This window comes from Strongylocentrotus purpuratus, unplaced genomic scaffold (genome assembly GCF_000002235.5).
Source record: "Strongylocentrotus purpuratus isolate Spur 01 unplaced genomic scaffold, Spur_5.0 spur5_scaffold_14, whole genome shotgun sequence".
In the NCBI taxonomy this organism is placed as follows: domain Eukaryota; kingdom Metazoa; phylum Echinodermata; class Echinoidea; order Camarodonta; family Strongylocentrotidae; genus Strongylocentrotus; species Strongylocentrotus purpuratus.
Window position 1 is genome coordinate 30,979,607 of NW_022145599.1, and position 20,629 is coordinate 31,000,235.

Consider the following 20,629-nt stretch of genomic DNA (forward strand, 5'->3'; position numbering starts at 1 on the left):
CAGGTGACGCCGCAACCGACGCCGCAGCATCGTAGTTCCGTGCGACGTTGCAGCGTCGAGTACACGATCACCAGTAAGACGTTGCTTGGCTTCCCAGGGGAACTCAATAACACCACTACCACCACGACTACGACTACAACCACGACGTCGAAAGCGGACGTTGCGACGTTGAACGCGATGTCGAACTCGACAACGGATCTCGCCGGGCCTGACGTCACAGCCGTCCACAGCCGCGAAGTTCAGAGAACATCCGATGATGGAAAGAAAATGCCGAGTATACAAGAATTAAGAGAAACAAGTGCCTGGTAGAAACCATTCATAGGACTAAAGACGTGCATGACATCCAATCACAGTATTACAACACTGTCCAGACCAAAGGCATTGTGAAAACAGACATTAAAAAGTGTCTTTATTTGAAATTGGCGATATTAATCGTGTACACGAACATGAAATTTGTACGAATCTAGAATCGTTATTGAGATATATTGCCTGTCGAAATAGTGTGCCATTAATATCCATCATTCTGGATTTCTTTTTTTGTTGCTTTCCGTGACTCCATCGCTCACGTCTTAAGCGTAATCCTTTAAGAAGAAGTCTATAATGGTTACGGTGAATTTATATGTTAACACATACACGTGCATGTTCATGCTTTGTAATGCAAGATCAGTAAGCAATGTATACTGGTAGGACTGTGTATTATAAATCCATTATTGTTTTGTTTAGAAAGGTAAAGCCGTAAAGTAATAGTTTATTCTTCTCAGTTTAGTTTAGTTAATCACTTCATGAACAAGAGGTAAGAGAAAGTTATTCAAAATTGATTGGCAACAGAGTATATGAAACATCCTTTTATCTGATCTAACTAAAAAAGGGTTGCATCGCTTATCAGTTTAGCAAAGAATGAAAGAAACAAAAGTCCTTAAAAAGTCATGAACACTCACCAAGGGCAAATTAGTGTTCATTTTCATTGAAAATAGGCCTACTAAGAATTCTACTCGAGCCGTATCGTATGAATAATCATAAATGTCTAGTAATTTTCCTAAATGACGCACCTATGTTGCCACTCATTTAATATTGCTACCTTTCGCCCTCATAACTGATGTTTCAAAAATGTATTTTCAATATATTAACATTATTTTAAAGGCATCGTTCAACAATGTTAAATCTGAGATGCGTGGCCCTGCGTGTTTTCAGTGTCTGTGATATGGTGTAATATTAAAGCCTTTAAAAAAATTGCGCTTCAAAATGATCAAGAAGTGCCTCAAAAAGTAAAAATCTTTTAGTGACTATTTTACCATACTTATTTCCCCCAGTAGACTGTAGTGCTATAAAAACCGTTGGAAAAACGGTTTGAAATTTCGATTTCCAATCATAAATATCTTGATAATCAGACAGGCGATCGGCTTGTTAAAGGATTCCTGGCCGACCTAAAGGTTTATTATAACGATTGCAGCATGAGCTAAGTCCCCGGCTAAGTCCAGGATTTTGTTTAGAATCTGAGGCAAAGACACTCAATCCTTTTAAAAGGTTTAATTTCAAGTAAGGAGTGAATAAGGTGGATGAAATGAGAATACTCTCCTATATGGTGTCTCGGAATATATTCTATCTAATTCCGAGACACCATATAGGAGAATAAGGTCAAATATTTACCTTATATCCATTCAAACCTGGATTTTTGAGTATCATGAAATTTGAGTTGGGTGATTTGGTTGCCTGGTTACGTGATAACCTCTTATAAGGACCAAACCATAGGTAATCCTTATTAACAGGGGCAATGTAGTAATAGAGGATTTGACCCTGTCAGCATCAATCATTGTCTCGGATTTCATTACTTTTCAATATTTGCATGATTTGCTCATGGAAGGTCATTTTCCTTCTATTCCGTCCTTTTAAAACTCGTAATTCAATACTGTATTTTCATTCGGCCTTTAGCATATTTCGTGGAAAGAAGACCAGTGGGAATCGTCATAATATTGAATAGTTTGTTGCCAGGCAACAGAACAGAAGGTTAATATGGAAAATTTAGAAAACGTAGCATGACATCCATGCCAAGGGAATCATTTTATTCACTTTTTTAAAGTATAAATTGCATTTGGTCGAGTCTGAAAATGTAAGATACGATCGCAGAGACTTTCGAAAAATAAATTGCGGCGCTTTTAATTTAGTCCTGACCATCGCATATTGAAAGGTGCGAACATTGCAATGAAACATTAAGTAAACCGGACATGATTTATATGGATTACCCATTAATATGAATATTTACATTACTCAGATAGGCATTAATAATACCAAGGAAGATTTTTTTTCTTCATTCATTAATTATCTTTTTTTAAAGCAAAAGGGAATTTGGTTGAGTCGGAAGATATAGACTAACCCCTTCGACTTTCCTCATTGACCGCGGGATATTTGGTATTAGTTTCCGGCTCAATACACTGTAAAATAGGCTATGCACTGTACCTTTTTTGGAACATGGCGTTGGCGTACAATTTTATCAACGAATGATAATTAATTTACCTTGTGGAAATATTTCGTGTCGAATGAGAAGTCACCAGAACAATAGCAAGAACACAAAATACAATTGTATATCACTTTGAAGTAAGATACTGTATGTCATAAATGTAGAATTGAGTCATTTGTTGCCTAGAGACGGAAACTGCTTGTCAATAATGTTTGACGTTGCCTTCGTAACGTAGAGGTGTAGAGATTTCACAATGTCAGCAAAAATGAATGTATGGTATTTAGATCACCCGGATCGTCACTTCATATCGTTCATGAAATTTGTATACACATGTCTTCGTTTTATTTCTTTAAGTCGTACGACAATTTTGACGCGTTATAATCTTAATTTTAGATATCGTGGAGTTGACCGAAAGAGATTCACGAAATGTTATGCAATTTGATATAAAATAAAAATAATCTCCAAATGGGATATCATAAAAAATTAATAGTAGTGGATTTTTTTAATGCAAAAAGGTAACACGATGCCATCATGTGACATTAAAACAGGGTATTGAAATTTCCCTTGAGATAATTACCAGAAAATCGTTGAGATCGTTTCACATAAGAACTTCCAATAGATTGTAAGATTGGAAATCTACAAAAATTGACTGTGAGATATAGAAACTACGATTAATTTGTTTCAGACACATTATTAGCGCCCTAGCTAGCTTGCGGTTTACTGAGCAGTTAGTCGAAGACGTTGAAATTCGAAGACGGTAAAGGCTTATTATGGTGCGGTTAACCGCCGCAACAACAACAAAAAAGCCGCCGCTGGTTGTTTTTTAAACGTGTAAATTAATGGCATGTGCAGGCAACTAAACTGAACTCTGTGTTAGAGATACTGAAATGTAAAGCGTATTGCACTCTACGTCTTTAAAAAAAATAAAGAAGAGGACAAAATAACCGCCTCGGTTTGCCGCGTCATTATCTGAACGAGCCTTTAAGCTGTATGACAAGGGAAGATTTGAATGTGTTTTGAGGATATTGATTTAATTGAACAATTCTTTTTCGTTTCAATGGTCGTAATTTTGTAGGAAAGCACATACAACTGTAGTCTCGCGATCAAAATGAGTAAAACTGTAAGGCACTGGTGCTACATAAGGCAAACATAAATGTATGCATAATAACGAATTGATATCGTCCAGAGAGTTTTGAATAAATATTCCCATCATAAACGTGTTTTAACATAGAGTAGTACATTAAAATGGCAGGGCACACAATCTTCTGAAAATGTAACCATGGCAACAGATAGAAGTGACAGTGTAAACAAATACGAAATTATTCAGTTTTCTCTAAAAACTTGAGATTTACTCTTAGAATTACATGTATTACCATGGTTACGGCAAGTTTAATTCCATGATTTCTTCGTCTGTTTGGCAAACAAAATTTTGAAACTACACGCACTCCGCCGTTCAGACAAATTATTGGCGAAGCGCTGGGGAGGCTATGGGCCGGTATGCCCTCTCCAGGCAGAAGCAGGTTAGAAAATATACTAGCAGTAGCCTTGATACGAGACCACGGGGATGGGGGCGTGCCCTGCCCATCGAACCCCCCCCCCCCAAAAAAAAGAGGGGGGGGGAGACAGGAAGGGAGGAAGGCAGAGAGCACAATGAAAATAAAATTATACTGCTTACACCCTCGCCTCTTCCAATGGCCCTTGCCTACCCCTACCTAAACAAAATTCTACCCAGCAAACGTACTGATTTTTTTTGTTGTAACCAAGTATAGGGTAATTCTCTGTAGAGTTTCGTTTATCCCACTTTCTGTATGTATTATGTGTCTCTTTTTCACACTGAACTGGAGATATTGTCGATATCACAGTAAGTCTTCATTAATAATAATTACCCTTTTCAAATAAAGTTAGGCAGGATTGAATTTTAGAGAAACACGACGTATTCTATATAACATGTGTATCCATGTTCAATTTAATAAATTGTGACTAAATTTTGATTGAAACTGAAGTTTGAGTATTTTGTATGTGAACGTTGTATCAGACTGTTGATAAAATTAAGGTTAAATATAATGGCCGGGCGGAGCCTATTAGGTGCGGAGGCTGTGCGTCACAAATACGGCATGGAACGTCTCTTATAATATTCATTTAGATGTGTAATTGGACAAAAATGTGCCGTGTCAGTGACGCACAGTATTCGTCTGATGGCCATGCGCCCTACATTCAATAAACCATCATGTTTGGGTGCATTACGTTTTTTAATGTTATTCATTCTCTTTATTGTAAAATTCAGTTCCGTTCAGTTTATTTTACTCAACCATTTAAAATAAAATATTCAAAGTACGTAATCAAATAAGAATACAAAATAAATGGTTAGGATGCCCCAAAAAGCTAATGCTTGATAAAAACGGAGCACCCCATAAATACAAGTTTACATAATTATATCCATTTAAAACACATTACCTAAAACATTACACACTAAACTACAGGAAAACAGAAGGAAGAAAATGGAAAGAAAGAAACGGAGAAATAGAGAGGAGAGAGAGAAGGGGGTGGGGCGGGGGGGGGGGGGGGGGTAATAAGTTCAAGAGGAATGTATGTGAATACGCGCATATGAATTTATTAAATTTTGTCAAACACTGTTCTTGTCCGTTCAATTTAAAGCTTAACATAAATTCATCCCTTTGCCACAGGCATTATAGCTTGGCGTATATAATTATATATACCATATAAAATTATCTTGTTACGCAACTGACATGGACATTGATTTACATAATAATCAAATAACATATTTACAATACTCATACGTCATTATGGTAATCTACATCTGCATCGCCAGATATTCCTAAACCATACGTTGCCATAGTAACACGACATGGTGTCTAGTACACGGGGCAGGAATAGACGAAAATATAGGGCATAATTTTGTTAAATGATGTCTGATGAAACCGGCCATGTCTGGAAAACAAATCGAGATCTTATCCGTATTGTGCAAGTTCTTTATCGCATCATTTTATCTATTTCACCTCCTTTACAACTCTCTTCCCCCTCATTCTTCCTATTATCGTGGAGATGTTGTAAAACAGTTGTTCATTTACTTGACTCTCATCTTAAGGGCTGAACGTTATAATCCCTACCTTGCAATAACATCCTTTGGCAAGACATTAATCCATATTTACGTCTCTCCGCCCAGATGGCAATGTTTGGAAAACAAGTCGAGATCTTATCCGTATTACGCAAGTTCTTTATCGCATCATTTTATCTATTTCACCTCCTTTACAACTCTCTTCCTCCCCCATTCTTCCTTATATTGTGGAGATGTTGTAAAATAGTTGTTCATTCAATTGACTCTCATCTTAAGGGCTAAAGGTTAGAATCCCTACCTTGCACTAACGTCCTTTCGCAAGACATTAATTCATATTTACGTCTCTCAGCCCAGATGTAAATGGATACTGTACGTGGCTAGGATAAGAATGATAACGGAGCCCTCAGGAAAATAGTATTGAAGCTATACCCTGGGTAAACAACATTATTATTCATAGTCCTATTCTTCCTCGTTAGTATTCATACTATACATCTTTGTATCTTTCACAAGACATGTTCTTTTTCCTTCTTCATTTCTCCATGGTGCTAACTTCGTTGTCAGCCATTTTCATTATTTCTTTCTCCAAACGACCCTCCACATCTCATTCTTCTACTAACACGAATTTAGTCATCTGGGATATATTTACACCGCTTTTGTTTTATACATTAGTACACAATATTTTTATACCACAACCGCAAAACTTCGAAGAAATGTCCATTTGGCGAGTTAATTAATTGTCCTGCGCATCATCTATTGAAATGAGCAAACATTGCAATGACATTATGTAATCCGAAATTGATTTCTTTAGGCAATAGGGTATTTAATTTACCCTAATTGAGTTGATTGAGGATCAGTTTTCAAAGTGTGTACCTTTTTTTATACGCACTGTATATCTTATTCACTGTCAGTCAGTAATGGCTTGCCTTTGTTGTGCATCATCCGAATAATACTTTCCTCCTAAAAGATGGGGTGAATGGGATAGCTTCTTGTGCCCTTATATCAACTTTCCGGTTGATAAAATATTAAAATGTTGATGCCTCATTGTTTCCCCTTAAAGCTTTTGGTGTAATTTCTAGCTGTCTCTGAAATAAGGCCTTCTACCCACAAGCATATCGTTATGGGTAAGGGTAACGTCAAGCTTTCCAAATTTAAGTTATTTCTGACGTTTGACGAAATATTGGTAGTTTCACAATGTTCAGGGGGTGTCTGCAAACAGGCGCGTACGCAGGGGGGGGGGGGGGGGTTGGGCTTAAACCCCTCCCTTGAGTTTTTTTTTATGTGTATGTTTTGTGTATGTTTTGGGGGAACCCCCCCCCCCTTTTTGAGTTTTTATTTATTTATTTTTTAATTAAAAAAGAAAAAAAAATGTCAATGGCAGACCTAAAAAAAGGGTACCTTCCCCCCCCCCCCAACGGAACAACATGTCAAATTTTCAAATTTCGAGACCAAAAATCTCCTACCCCTCCCCCCCCCCCCCCCTCCCCGCTTATTCAGCGGCTGGCTGATTCGTTGCGAAATTTTTGGCCCGATTTTAACCCCCCCCCCCCCCTTGAAAAAATCCTGCGTACGCCACTGTCTGCAAAGCTCAACTCAACTCCGGATCTTACGCCTTTGAATGTATTCAAAATGTGTAATCATTTAAAGGCGGTACTTAGAACAATGCATTATCAGACTTTCATCCGCTTATTCTATTCATATTTAAATTGGACGATAACCCTTTAAGAGCCTTTCATCATGACAAAGCAAAATTGATATATCAATATCATCAGCAAACTTGCAAGCAGCAAACTACAGTTTCTTTGAAAAGGGCCTCAGGCAATTTCCTCGAACAAGTTTCTGCATGTTAGGCTCCCTTGGATTTATTTCAATTTGCAACCAGAAAACATTTGTTAAATGTACCAATATGAAGGCAACGTCTTCTTTAAACACATTATAAACCATTACCTTCGCTAGAAAATATTCAATATTTTCTTCCACTTGGAAATGAATTGTGCATAATTGAATTGCAGGAGAAAAGATTGTCAAACCTGTTCAAAGAACCTCATTGAAGAGCGTTAAGTATTTCCATTCGCGTTAGAATGATTGATTATCTTCGATGCAGTGTGTTCAAATGAATGTCGAAATGCTCTGTAACCATGACAACGTGACATGTAAGCACACAGTACACCGATGCGTGAGAGAAATAATAGATGCTTTATAATCAATGGCTGATTTTGAAGAAGGGGGAAAAGACAGAAAAATTCCCAGTTTAATGTTGCATCAGGTGTGAGAAAAAAAAACCCAGAGATAATCATATTAAGCAAAAATGAGATTGAATCTTAATTATAATGATAGATACTGAAAATGTTTTTAAAAAAAGGGGGGGGGGGGGTTAAAGTATGCATTTGCACATAACTCTTGACAAGCTAGTCTGCATTTGTAATATGTAGAGGAAGAAGGGGTATATATATATATAGAGATAAAATATCAAGTGAGGGAAAGAGGCACAGAGATGTGGAGGAAGAGAGAGGGAGTGATAGTTATTATATGCACTGTAGAGAGAGAGAGAGAGAGAGAGAGAGAGAGAGAGAGAGAGAAGAAGAAGAAGAAGAAGAAGATAAGCAGTTGAAGTAATTGAATACGCAATATAAAATAAAGCATATAGGGAGCAAATTCTCATTCAGAATTATTCTACCACAGTCAAAAATAAAACCTGGTATTTTTAGGGAAATAGTACTTCAGAATTTCATGTCTGAAAAAAAAAACTACAATAACAATGTTCTTGTATAGCGCATAACGTCTCTATGCGCTTTCAAAGAGCTTTGGAAATTATCACCACAGAGCCAATACTCCCAAATCAAGTATTCAATTCAGTATCCATGCATTTCGACACAATCATGCAAGAAAAATAATATGTTCACATGTTCAAACATAATTCTTGACGCTAGATCGATTTCCTATACCTTTCTTTTTTTTATTTATTTTTTATTGGGTACTCAAAAATAACATAAAAGCCAACTGGCTATTTACAATCATTTACAGGAATGTGAAATGACAAAAACATCATATAGTCCACTACAACTCAAATATAAACTTTTTCCCCCCCTGTTCTATCATATATTTTCTCTACCCCTTAACATTCACCGTACACATTGTGCGCATTTCCATACTTTATGCGCGATTAAACATATTATTTCTATACACTTTGCTTTTTCAATGGGTAGAATTGCGAAGATGGGAAAGACAATAAGTGCAATAAAACGCAAATATATGGATGATGGGAACACTTTGCAATTACCTGAGGTTGATATACTACGACAAACTTTGCAATCTTGTTAGGTAAGGAAGGAGAAAGATAGTATTGAAGAGTGGGGTAAAGAAAAGGGAAAGGAAAGAAAACTGAAAAAGTAAAATAACCGAGGAAGATACATAGGATGATGAAGATACGAGGCGAGGTAATGAGAGAGAGAGAGAGAGAGAGAGAGAGAGAGAGAGAGAGAGAGAGAGAGAGAGAGAAGAGAGAGAGAGGGGGAGAGAGAGAGAGGGGGGAGAGAGAGAGAGAGAGAGAGAGGGGAGAGAGAGAGAGAGAGAGAGAGAGGGGGGGGGGGGAGAGAGGGGGTGGAAACAGAGACATGAACAGAAGATGATAAAGAAGAGAGAAGAAAGGGGGAAAAGACTCATGTCGATCGCTGCCCCCTCTTTCCACTAATTAGATAATGAAATCTTCCCTCTCCCCATAAGGCGAAGCAACAACAGCAATTCAGATATAAATAAACCCTACATGGTCACTTCTGACGTACACGAAGCGCCCCCATGTGGATTAAAAATCATTAGAAATGATTAATACGAGCTCTTCTTGTCAATACGTTAACATCGAGTCTCCTCGGTTTTATCCCTGGGAGAACGCTTAAATCCGGATTGTATCTATTTATATTCCCCATCTTAAGACCAATCTCAATCAATATTTTCTTACCATTGTAATCGCGACTATACAGTGCAGTGGATTATCATGAGAAATGTTAACACAGGCGTAGCGATTGGGCCTATAGGGGGCCATGCCCCTCCAACCCCCCTGTTCGACTGCTTAAATTAAGTTATAAGTAATACTAAGATTACTATAATATTACTACTACTAGTACTACTACTACTACTACTACTACTACTACTACTACTACTACTACTACTACTACTACTGCTTATAATAATTACAATACTATAAATTATAATTATAATACTAATGAAAATAACACAATAATAATACTACTACAACTACTACTACTACTAAAGAAGAAGAAAAAGAAACAGAAAAAGAAAAAGAAAAAGAAAAAGAAAAAGAAAAGAAAAAGAAAAAGAAAAAGAAAAAGAAAAAGAAAAAGAAAAAGAAAAAGAAAAAGAAAAAGAAAAAGAAAAAGAAAAAGAAAAAGAAAAAGAAAAAGAAAAGAAAAAGAAAAAGAAAAAGAAAAAAAAAAAAAAAAAAAAAAAAAAAAAAAAAAAAGAAAAAGAAAAAGAAAAGAAAAAGAAGAAGGAGAAGGAAAACAGAAAAAAGGGGAATAAGCTCATAAATGTCATGGGCATGGTTGGGGGCCACGTCCATAGCCCTTCACCTATACCTCAGCAGTTCGGAGGATTCCATTTTTGTGTCACCACCCTTCTATTCAAATATTATTCAAGAAATATTTACATATTCAAGAATATGTAAACAAATTTAATCTTCAAAAACTAATAAAATCTGCAGTGACCGTCCTTTATTATCATTCTCATTAATTCACTGTATGCTCATGGATTGATATCGTGAATGTCTGTTGTATTAAGCAGTGCATTATACTGTCTTTATTCCTTTAAACATTTGCGTTATCTTGGGCCTGTATAATATACGTCTTGAACGTGTATTATTTCAGGCATATCGCTATAAATTAAATCGTGACCGGCAGCGATAAGCAATACAAATATCAGAAATTTGCATTCGTTTCCGACAATTATATTTAAAATCACCTGCATAAACGAACAGCGTTGTAACAAAAAAAAAACCCACGTGGAGATCTTTTGGGAGATAAAGTGACAACGCTTAAATCGAGATACACCAATTAAAGATAAAATTCTCTTTCCTTTTCTCTCTCTCTCTCTCTCTCTCTCTCTCTCTCTCTCTCTCTGTCTCTCTCTGTCTCTCCCATTCTATCTCTCCCTTTCTCTCTCTATCTCTCGTTTTTTTTCTCTCTCTATATCAAGTTAGATAAAATACTAGATTATTTCATTTGATTTCGTTTAATCTCGTTTCCTTCGCTATTATCTTATTCAATATTATCAACCAGGACTTCAAAGAAAGTCTATCCAAAGAATTATTTTCTGCAAACAGCTTTGAGAAGAAAAAAAATATTTTGTAAGAACGGTCCTTTAATCTAAGGTGACCAAAACCTCTCCTAGGCATGTATAAATCCTTTTCTACTAAATAGTTCCAATTAATATTCACGTTTTATCAAATATACTTATATGCCATATTTGATACTAAAGGTGTTCTGGTATCCTATATCTGCGATATGGGGCGATATCCCAAAATAGAAACGACAATTACTTTAGATACGGGTGATGAAATAACTCCGCATCTGTAATTGAATCTCACTTGTAAACTAAAGTTCTCTATCTGACTCCGAGCCCGGTTGAATCATTCATACATGCACAAGTTAACACATTTAGTAGACTAATATGAACGCGTCTTGATTAAAGATATGGTCGTTGTTACGGTTGCTATCCTACGTTTAAAAGTGTTACATTAAAGGTCAAGAGTTTTACGATCACCTTGACCATTATCGAGTACCGGGAAGGCGACAGTTTGTAAAGGTAGGTTATGAAACCTTCGTTTATACCAGGAAGAAGCGACTGCAAATATTTGACAAAATCTGCAATGATCTAAAGAAGTAAATACATGTATACGACAAACAGCTCTTACCAAGGATATTGGGATTGTTATGGCTAAAACTTGCAAGAATCTTCTAACATTTATTGAGGAATTCGGTCATTGGGAAACCTAATTGTACCCCCAAAACAGAGGTTTAAACTGGCAATACTTTTCGTAAATACATCTCTATAAGCTCAATGAACAGAAGCACATCATCGACACAAGATCCAGGTGTTAGTTTGCAAGAAATAGTCAATATTTCCTACGGTGCGATTTAAAGAAAAAAATCCAATGATTAATCTTTTTATTCCCCGTCTGAAGTTCTTTGTCAATTTCTAAAAGCGTTGGTCTGACGACCCCATCCCCGTATAAAAAAAGCCTCATATTTTCGTAGACATTAAACCGATTCTTGTATCTCCTTCCTTCTTTCTTTCTCTCCTCCTCCTTCTCTCTCTCTCTCTCTCTCTCTCCACCTCTCTTTATCCCTCCCTTACCAGCTCTAGACTTAATCATTAACAAAATAATAATGCCTCCCCCTCTCTCTCTCATCTTTATTTTTCTTTTCCATATTGAGTCTATTAGACTTAAGAGACTTCTCACGTTTCTGGCAATATAAACATTAACTCATCATTTTGAAATGGTAATTCAGCAGATAATTTCTACTAGTCACCATCAAATATTGTATTGTAACTAAATGATATTGCTTTCAGTAATCGGCCATAATTTCTCCTCATTTTCATTTTTACCTGTTACGCATTAAAAAAATTCTCAGGGGACTTCAAAACCAATCCCATGAATAATGGGACCCCCATCTCATTGGCTTAAATCACTAGCTTTTGCTAGGATGTTTAATGGTAGGTAAGGTGGGCCTATAAATCAAATTAGCACAAAACATAAACATTGAAGACAAGTATTAAATAGATACAATCTTTGCATTTAATTTCCATTTTAAGTGTATTCTATTCCTTCAAATAATGTACCCATGGCTGTTATTCACAGTTCACACACTTTTAAACTACCATTAATCGAAATAAATGAATTAAAATAGAAAATATGCAACCATGATGAAGCGTACTAGTAAGACTAGCAATCAAGAATCATTTTCATGGATGATTTAGGATCCATCAATACATTCCTATTGAATCCTGAAGAAATTTCAGAAATAATCATCTTGCCTTGAAAACTACTCAATTGTGATCTATAACAAAATGCAAAATGTAAGTCAGGAAATAACCTGCATTTTGTGATGCGGTGATTTACATTTGATTATGAACATTTAAACAATTTAAAAAAAACTTAAATCCACTTTTTGACTAGTTTGAGTTACCCCTTTTAGAGTCTCCTTTAAAAAAATCACTTTCTTTACAAAACAGTCAAAGTGGATGAGATGATATGTAACAATGCAAACTAATTTTCTCCTTGAAAACTTCAAGAAAATGGTTAAATACACAGACCTACATGCCCACACTAAAAATACTTCGTATTTAAAGCCACACTGTCCTACTTGTAGCTACTTGCTCCCTCTATATAGAAAACAATGCCTAATCGGTGACCATGTTAATTGAGAGCCGAGTTGATGAGATAACCACCTGTCCAGTGACCTTGCAGAATGGTCTAATCCCTCCTATAAACTAGTACAGATCAGCTTTAAAACAATCTAAATCTTAAAAGTCAGTTATTTCCTTCAAATTGTTGTCTTGAATCAAAATCCTTGTAACTAAAGGATTTTTGACAGTTTCTATTCATGCATTAAAAATCTTACCTCATAAGCTAGATATGAAATTTTAGCCAAACATGAACATATCCTCACATTTGCTCACCAATAGAGGGCAGCACCTTCTTTTCAGAATTTGCATAAGATTGATTTACGACCAGTAACAACAAAATATTGGGATGGTGTCCGATGTGATAGTTATACAACATATGACACATTACAGCAGAAGGCTAATTGTAAAGAGGGATGGAGAAAGAACTAACCAGGGAGGCGTTTCACAAAACTTGTCATCAGTGACAAATGACAGTTTTTGTTATAAGCTAGTGAAATCCTTGCTTCTGATTGGTTATCAGCAGATTTGTCACTGATTTTTGACATTTGTCATTGAAAAAAGGCTTTGTGAAACGGGCCCCAGATGACTCTCGTGTGTGGACCTGCCCTTGGAAAAACACCTGAGAATGAACAGTCATATCGTCATACCTGTTTGGAGCTAGAAAGGCGTTAAGCCGTTAACTCATATACTTCGTAATTGACACACTTTCTGGCTCTGAAAACAGACTGTTATCAGTAGATGTATTTATTATGTACTGAAAAGATGGACGGAGCATTGCAGGGCAAGTCCAGAGTTATATACCCATTCAATTTGTGTCTAATATATATTACTGAATATCACAGAATAATGACAATAATTCATAATCAAATTAACTTTTTCTTCTAAAAAATGTCATTTTGATCTTCGTTATTGATGGCCAGCCTAATGGTCACTCTGATAATCATTCTAGTGGTTGTTCTGTTGATCATTCTGGTGGTTCATTGTGGTCATTCTGATAGCCATTCTGACTATCATTGTGATTGTCATTTTGATGGTCACTCTCATGGTCAGTCTCTGATGGTCACTCTGATAATCATTCTAGTGGACGTTCTGTTGATCATTCTGGTGGTTCATTGTTGGTAATCCTGATAGCCATTCTGACTATCATTGTGATTGTCATTGTGATGGTCACTCTGGTGGTCATTTTGATATTCACTCTGATGGTCATTTTGATGGTCACTCTGACGGCCAGTCCAACGGCCATTAATAATGATGACATTCTGGTGGTCAAACTGATGGTTTTCTGATGGTCTTTCTAATTGATGATCGCTGATTCTGATAATCATTGTGATGTTCATTCTGATGGTCATTCCGGCCTTGACCATGGGTCTGGAAGCTCCAGCCCCTCCTTTGACTCAAAGAAGGTATATGACAGAGTAATGTTATTGACCTTTGCCATCTTTGGGTCTTCATCAAAGTCTGGATCGATGTAGAAGAACACAGGCATGTCCACCTATGTGATAGCAATCAAAGAAGAGAGATAGAAAACAGGGTCTTGGTAAAAAGTTTTCTGAAAAGCATGTTCCAGGTGGTTCAGGGTGATTAAGTTAGTTTAACTTTGAATAACTTTACACCTTTATATCTTAGAATCCTATATCGTTTGACTGGGCCGTGAGCCCATGACCCACACCAAGAAATCATGCTAGCCTCAGTAGACTCGATTGTTACTTATTACTTTCACTTCACCTTCTTTGTAAGTTCACATGGTTTTTATGACCTGAAATGTCTTACCACAAGAAAGACACTTTAGTTGACCTGACCCAACCACAAATGTGACCCTCATTGAACTTGTATCACAACATCTTGTTGACCTATACTATCAAAACTACTCCACAACCTTCTCTCTCTCTATCACCCCAAGCATCTTTGCTATTTTCTCTGGATGGTGTTTCACAAAGATCCTAAGTTGAACTTATCTCCAAGTTGGACTTAACAGTTATGGAAGGCCATTAGCATCTATGAAAATATTTGTAAAACTTATTTTAAAAGGCATATAATTGTTGATTCAACTCATTCATATTTTTTTAAATCAAGATTTCATGTTCTTGATGTGGAATTTATGAAATGCCTAAAATACTTGAATTTTTGCTTTTGAATATATTTTATTTAAAGGCTACAAATGGCTTTCCATAACTTTTAAGTCCAACTTAGAGTTAAGTTCAACTTAGGATCTTTGTAAAACACCCCCCCCCCCCAAGCTGGTCTCACTATCGCTTATACTGGCACAACAAGGCTCTGTAGTCCCAGAACTCAACCTTCTCTTTAAATAGAACCATACCTGTTCATGAGGGTTCAGCCGCTGTTCCTCAAAGCAGAAGCATTGAATCTTGTTGAAGTACTGTCCTGCGTCGAAAGGCACCACGTTGTACGTTGAGATGCCAACGATGGGCTTGTCTGTAGGGTTCATGGCTGAGTAGAAGGCCAGCGCCGTCTCACCAGGGACAAGCTGGAAAGGTGGGTTTTAGATTTGAATATGATTAATGATAATGATAATAGTATTGATAATGATAATGATAATGATAATGATGATAACAATATTAATAATAATAATGATGATGATGATAATACCAATATCAATAATAATAACAACAAAAACAAAACAAGAAGTATAACCAAACTAATTCGGATATAGTAAGAGCATATTTATGCAATCACATAAGGAGAAGGATAATCCAACAGGCATTAAACCTTGGTTAGGCCTACTGGAATATAAAATCATGATGGGTAACAATAAAACATGTACCAGTAGATGGAAACATTCCCTATAATGGTTTGACTTTGAGAAGATTTTTTGGTAGTCACTCTCATAGCATCAAATGGTTCTGTAGAGTTCATAGCTGAATAGAAGGCTAGCACGGTCTCACCAGGTACAACCTTGAAGGGGTTGGAGTTCAAAATGTAAAATGCTCTAGCTGTATCTTTTCGTACATGCTTCTTCTATTTAAACTTCCAATACAAAATTCTTCAACTTCTATTTACAATGGTGTACATAGAATAATAAGAACAATTTTACACAAGGATACAAAATATTGAATACTATTATAATCCTGGCTTTAGCAGTGCTTCCATAAGGTGCTTCAGATACCCACATTTACTTCACATGGGTAGAGAGTGGCAAATGTAGATTAATTTCTTGCTACGGGATGTTAGTGCCATGGCAGAGAATCGAACCCTGGACCTTGTGATCTATAGCCTGGTGACTTATCCACTAGGCCACAACACCTTTCAAGCCCTGACCCTAGTCTTGATCTCCATTGTAATAATGATAATAATAATAATAGGCATTTCTCTAGAAAATTCTATTCCGAGGCGCATTCATTATTACCCCAGCTTTAACTTAGCTGCCATTACAGCGCTCTAGCATTTCAAAGAATTAATTCCTGCCAGGTACCCATTTACCTCACCTGGATCGAGTGTGGCAAATGAAGATTAATGCCTTGCCAAAGGACATTAGTGCCGTATCGGGATCGAACCACGACCTTTGAATTCCAAGTCCAGTGCTTAGACCACTCGACTACGACACTTTACTTGTCCTGACACATGGTGGAGTATTCTGTAATTAAGCACATGCTTTTGTGATTGGACTAACCTTGACTTCACTCTGTTGAGGTCTGAAGTTCCATCTCATGCTGGCAGCAGTGTCTGCGTTGAATCGGATCACGAGCTCTCTACCTCTCACTGGAGCCATGGTCTCCACCTTCTCAGTGTCATGACCTGCAGTAGCCTGACCTCCTAATCCTGTGGCCTGGAGGTCAAAGGTCAAAGGTTAATTAATACAGTTAGACCAATCTTTGTGGGCATTGTTGGAGTAAGATTTAGAAAATATTTATCTGGTTCACCTGATTATATACTTTCAGCTGATATACTTAACCAACATCTGATTCGTTATTAATGTATACATTTGTCAATATAGACCAACAGAAAATTAGATTTTCTTGGCATTATGACAGTTTACACCTTATCAAGGGCAAACTTAACATGTTGATTTTAAATGTAAAAAATTTGATTTAAGATTCAAAATCAAGGTTCTTCCTCTATTATGCACATCTGCTGACTTGAGGTAACCATTACTTTAAAAATGTTAGCAAAACTAGAAATTGACATGGTACTGATTCCCAAGTAAACATTTTTATAGCAAGGTTTTTATCATGACACTCTAGTAAGGCAAGAATTTCTTGAGTAGTTCTACCACATTTTTACTTAATAAAATCATGTATTGGTACGTTACCTGACAGAATACTGTGTAGAGGGGAACGGCTGCATATGAAAACCCGACCACAAGGACAGCTCCAGCAACTACATAGAGCATGACAGATTTATTCCTCTCCCGCCATGCACTCCTAGTCTGGCTCCTACTCTGCGAGCTGTTGAAACGCACCGGTTCTGCCACGCAAAGACCTCTTGTGGCATAAAGTGGACAGTTCCTGAAGAGATATTGACCTTCATTGGGCCTGGAGAGTCTTGATGTGGTACTCATGCAACCCAATGGTTTGGAGGTGTGAGCTAGACGGCATCCTTGTCCAAAGTGAGACGAGGGTTTGAGGGCACTTTGAGAAGTTCTTACACATCCTTGGTGTGATGTCATGGCTTTGAAAAGTGAAATATGGGATCTATGTAGAGGATTCCTCATTGCACTGGTTGAGTGGAAGAGATGATCAGATTTCAAGGAGGTGATTCTCTGAAGCAGGTTGTTATGGAGAATGCCCCGTTGCAGAGGAACTGATACAGATGATGCAGTCCTGGCTAAACCAAGGAGATGAGCTGATGACACCTGCATCATGTCTCCAATGCTTTCCTGTAGTGGAGAAACTGAAAAAGCAAAAGCCAACTGATACTCAATCTTAATCAAAAAATCAAGTTTTCAACGAGACAGAGGGAATGAAGAAAAAGTCTTTCCAAAAGCTATTTACTGCTGCAGGTACTCTGCAACTAAATTATCAGTACTTCTGGGCTCATGCAAAATTCAAACCAGACACCAGCTACCTTTACAATTAACTATGAGTATGATAGTTTTGCACCACTACACACTTACTTATCTACATACCAGTATATATTTATCTCTTTAGCCCTTTTGTAGAACCAACTTCTGAAAGTAAACTTATTTAAAATTGAAGGGAGAGATATAAATTGATCCATGATAAACTGCATTGGTTTTGGATGCAGTTGATGCATCGTTTTATTTCTCTACTGCAGACTTGGAAATCTAATTTAGTCACATACCTGTCTTATATTGGTAGAAATTAAGGCGCTAGTGTAGTTCCGTATCCATTTTTTTAGCAGATTCATATCCATTCTTAGCAAAGGAATTTTAGCCCAATTTTTTACTAATTTTAATCATAATCATATATTGCATTTTCCATCTGAATTTGGATCACATCCGACATCGGGAAGCCTCTGAAAACAGATACGGAACTACACTAGCGCCGAAATTAATTCCTTAAAATGCTAGAGCGCCGTAATGGCAACCGTGCTAAAGTAAAGCCAGGGTAATTATCGGGAGCGCCAGGAGTGACTTGTCATTTGAAATTTAATCAAAAAGCATAACATTATTTCCTGATTTTTTAAAATTTTCAATCCATTTTCTCCACCTTAGCCATTCTTTGAGTAGATCTAGTCAAACTTCTTCTATCAAAAGCATGAAGAATATTCTGTCCTTTGCATTTGCACTGGGCCGCGGCGTGACAGATGTCATCAAAATTGTAAAGTAATTGTAATTGTAATTGAAGTAGTAGTTCAGGCTCCCACCATAGACGCCTTCAAAACCAGGCTTGATCGTTGCTGGAAGGAACAGTGTCATATCTCTCAATACTCGAACTGATTTTTTCAATTTCTTTGCTCCTGGGACATTGTACATGGTACATTGTCCAGTCAAGATGCAACCTCTTGCCCCTCTGCCTCCCTTGCATATAATGAGAATTATTATTAAAGAGTATGAGTGCAAGAAGATAGACCAAGAAGATAGACCTGGAAGCTCGACTGCTGTCTCAGCATTCTTCCAGTATTTGCGGTAGTACTAAAGGTAAATGTAAAAAGATTGTAGACTCCATCTATATATTTCTTGGCAATTTCTGTAATTATCTAGTCTAGATCTGAAAGATTGTTTTTGTTGTTTTTAATAAACTATCCGTTAACTATTGTGTGCAAATTGGATTTTTTTTGTCTGTAACTAGGACGTGTATTTTGTAGGTTGTAACGCATTCTTGATAAATGATAACCTGATGATATCGCTGGAAAAAAAGTGGAATTATTCCGATTAATTTATCTAGTTGCACCAATTTGTAGACTAGTCTATAATTTTCATGTTCACTTGGTAGTAATTGATTTCAACAAATTCATGTAGAATATTAGAAAACATGGATCGAATGTGATTGTCACATTCCTAATATCAAAGGTGCAAGAACTTTCTCCGAACTTTGCACATCCCATCATCATTTTCACAAAACACGACATGTTTCGGAACGTATGGGACTGTAGTGCCAAACAATCTTGATTTTATACGGACTAAATAATGTACGTACACGAAAACGAAGCTTTAATGGTAGAAATAAATACAGCTAGATGAGAAATACAGTAAACATAAAGCATCTTACCTCAGTTCAGTATTGTAAGCATAAGTCGTGAACAACTGAACACCAATTTTGTAAAATTCATCCGAGTTACATCAGGCTACAAAACCGGTCCATAGGTGAAATACGCATGCGCAATGAGATGCTTCTTACAAGTTGCGTAATATCTTCTTGGACAACTTTCTGCAATGGTCAAGAATCGGTATGGTCCCCCCCCCCCCCCCCCACTCAGTGTTATTTGGGGTACGCGTTTCCCGGCACGCGTTTGCTCATTCCATCCCTTTGAAAGTCTCCCTTATGTCAGGACTGTCAACATTTCTGAACCCCCCTTTAGCAGGCTTATTGCGGGCTTTTTCCTGCTTTGGGGCCCCCCTAAATCCGAAACACTGCTCAATGTACCCCCCTATGTATGATATTCAAGATGTTTTATAATCCCCTTTTTAAAATTTCTCACGAGTCCAAAGAGAGAGAGAGAGAGAGAGAAAAACACCCACTTTTTTGATATTTTGAAACCCCGTTTTTAAATTTCTAGGAGTCCAAAGAGGGGGGAAAAACACCCCTTTTTAAAATCAATTCTTGGGGCGGACTTTGTCGCGAGAAAAGTACCCCTTTACCAGAGATTTTAGAAACACAAATTCGGCCCCTCCGGCATGGGCAACATCTTGTTGGGGCTTTTTTAAAACATAAGATAGGCCTCAGTATCAATCTCCTTTCCTGATCAGAAGAAACCAAAATTGTATTTTTGTGCCAAAAAGTTACCCAAATGACTGGCGAATTGAAGGTGCCTGCCACTCGTTTAAAACATATTGTGCCCCTCCATTTTAATTAAAATGATGCATGACTTTTATATTTTAACTTTGTTTATACATGTTCGCTTTCTGTTTTGCTTGTCAGGAACCTGATGGCAATGTGTAATTGTAATGTAACCCACATGGACTTCACACACATCTGTATTTTGTTTTAACCAATATGTGTTAAGTCCATACAGGTTACAATTACTGAATCAAACTGCTCATACAAATTTCATAGATATCCTTTTTTGCTCCCTCACTACCATCCATGTTGATTTTTCTT

The 20,629-nt window shown here is 37.0% G+C and overlaps 1 protein-coding gene across 1 annotated transcript; it reads right to left on the reverse strand.

The window, feature by feature from the left end:
* Positions 1 to 13,459: 13,459 nt before the first annotated feature.
* LOC579165 (cytochrome c oxidase assembly protein COX11, mitochondrial) lies at positions 13,460 to 19,703 on the reverse strand. Its single transcript, XM_011673523.2, has 5 exons — positions 19,580 to 19,703; positions 17,218 to 17,798; positions 16,579 to 16,734; positions 15,268 to 15,435; positions 13,460 to 14,442 (listed from the first exon to the last, which is right to left on the reverse strand). The coding sequence occupies exons 2-5, from the start codon at positions 17,767 to 17,769 to the stop codon at positions 14,296 to 14,298; spliced, it is 1,023 nt and encodes a 340-aa protein (XP_011671825.2). The 5' UTR covers positions 17,770 to 17,798; positions 19,580 to 19,703; the 3' UTR covers positions 13,460 to 14,295.
* Between the last annotated feature and the right edge of the window lie 926 nt (positions 19,704 to 20,629).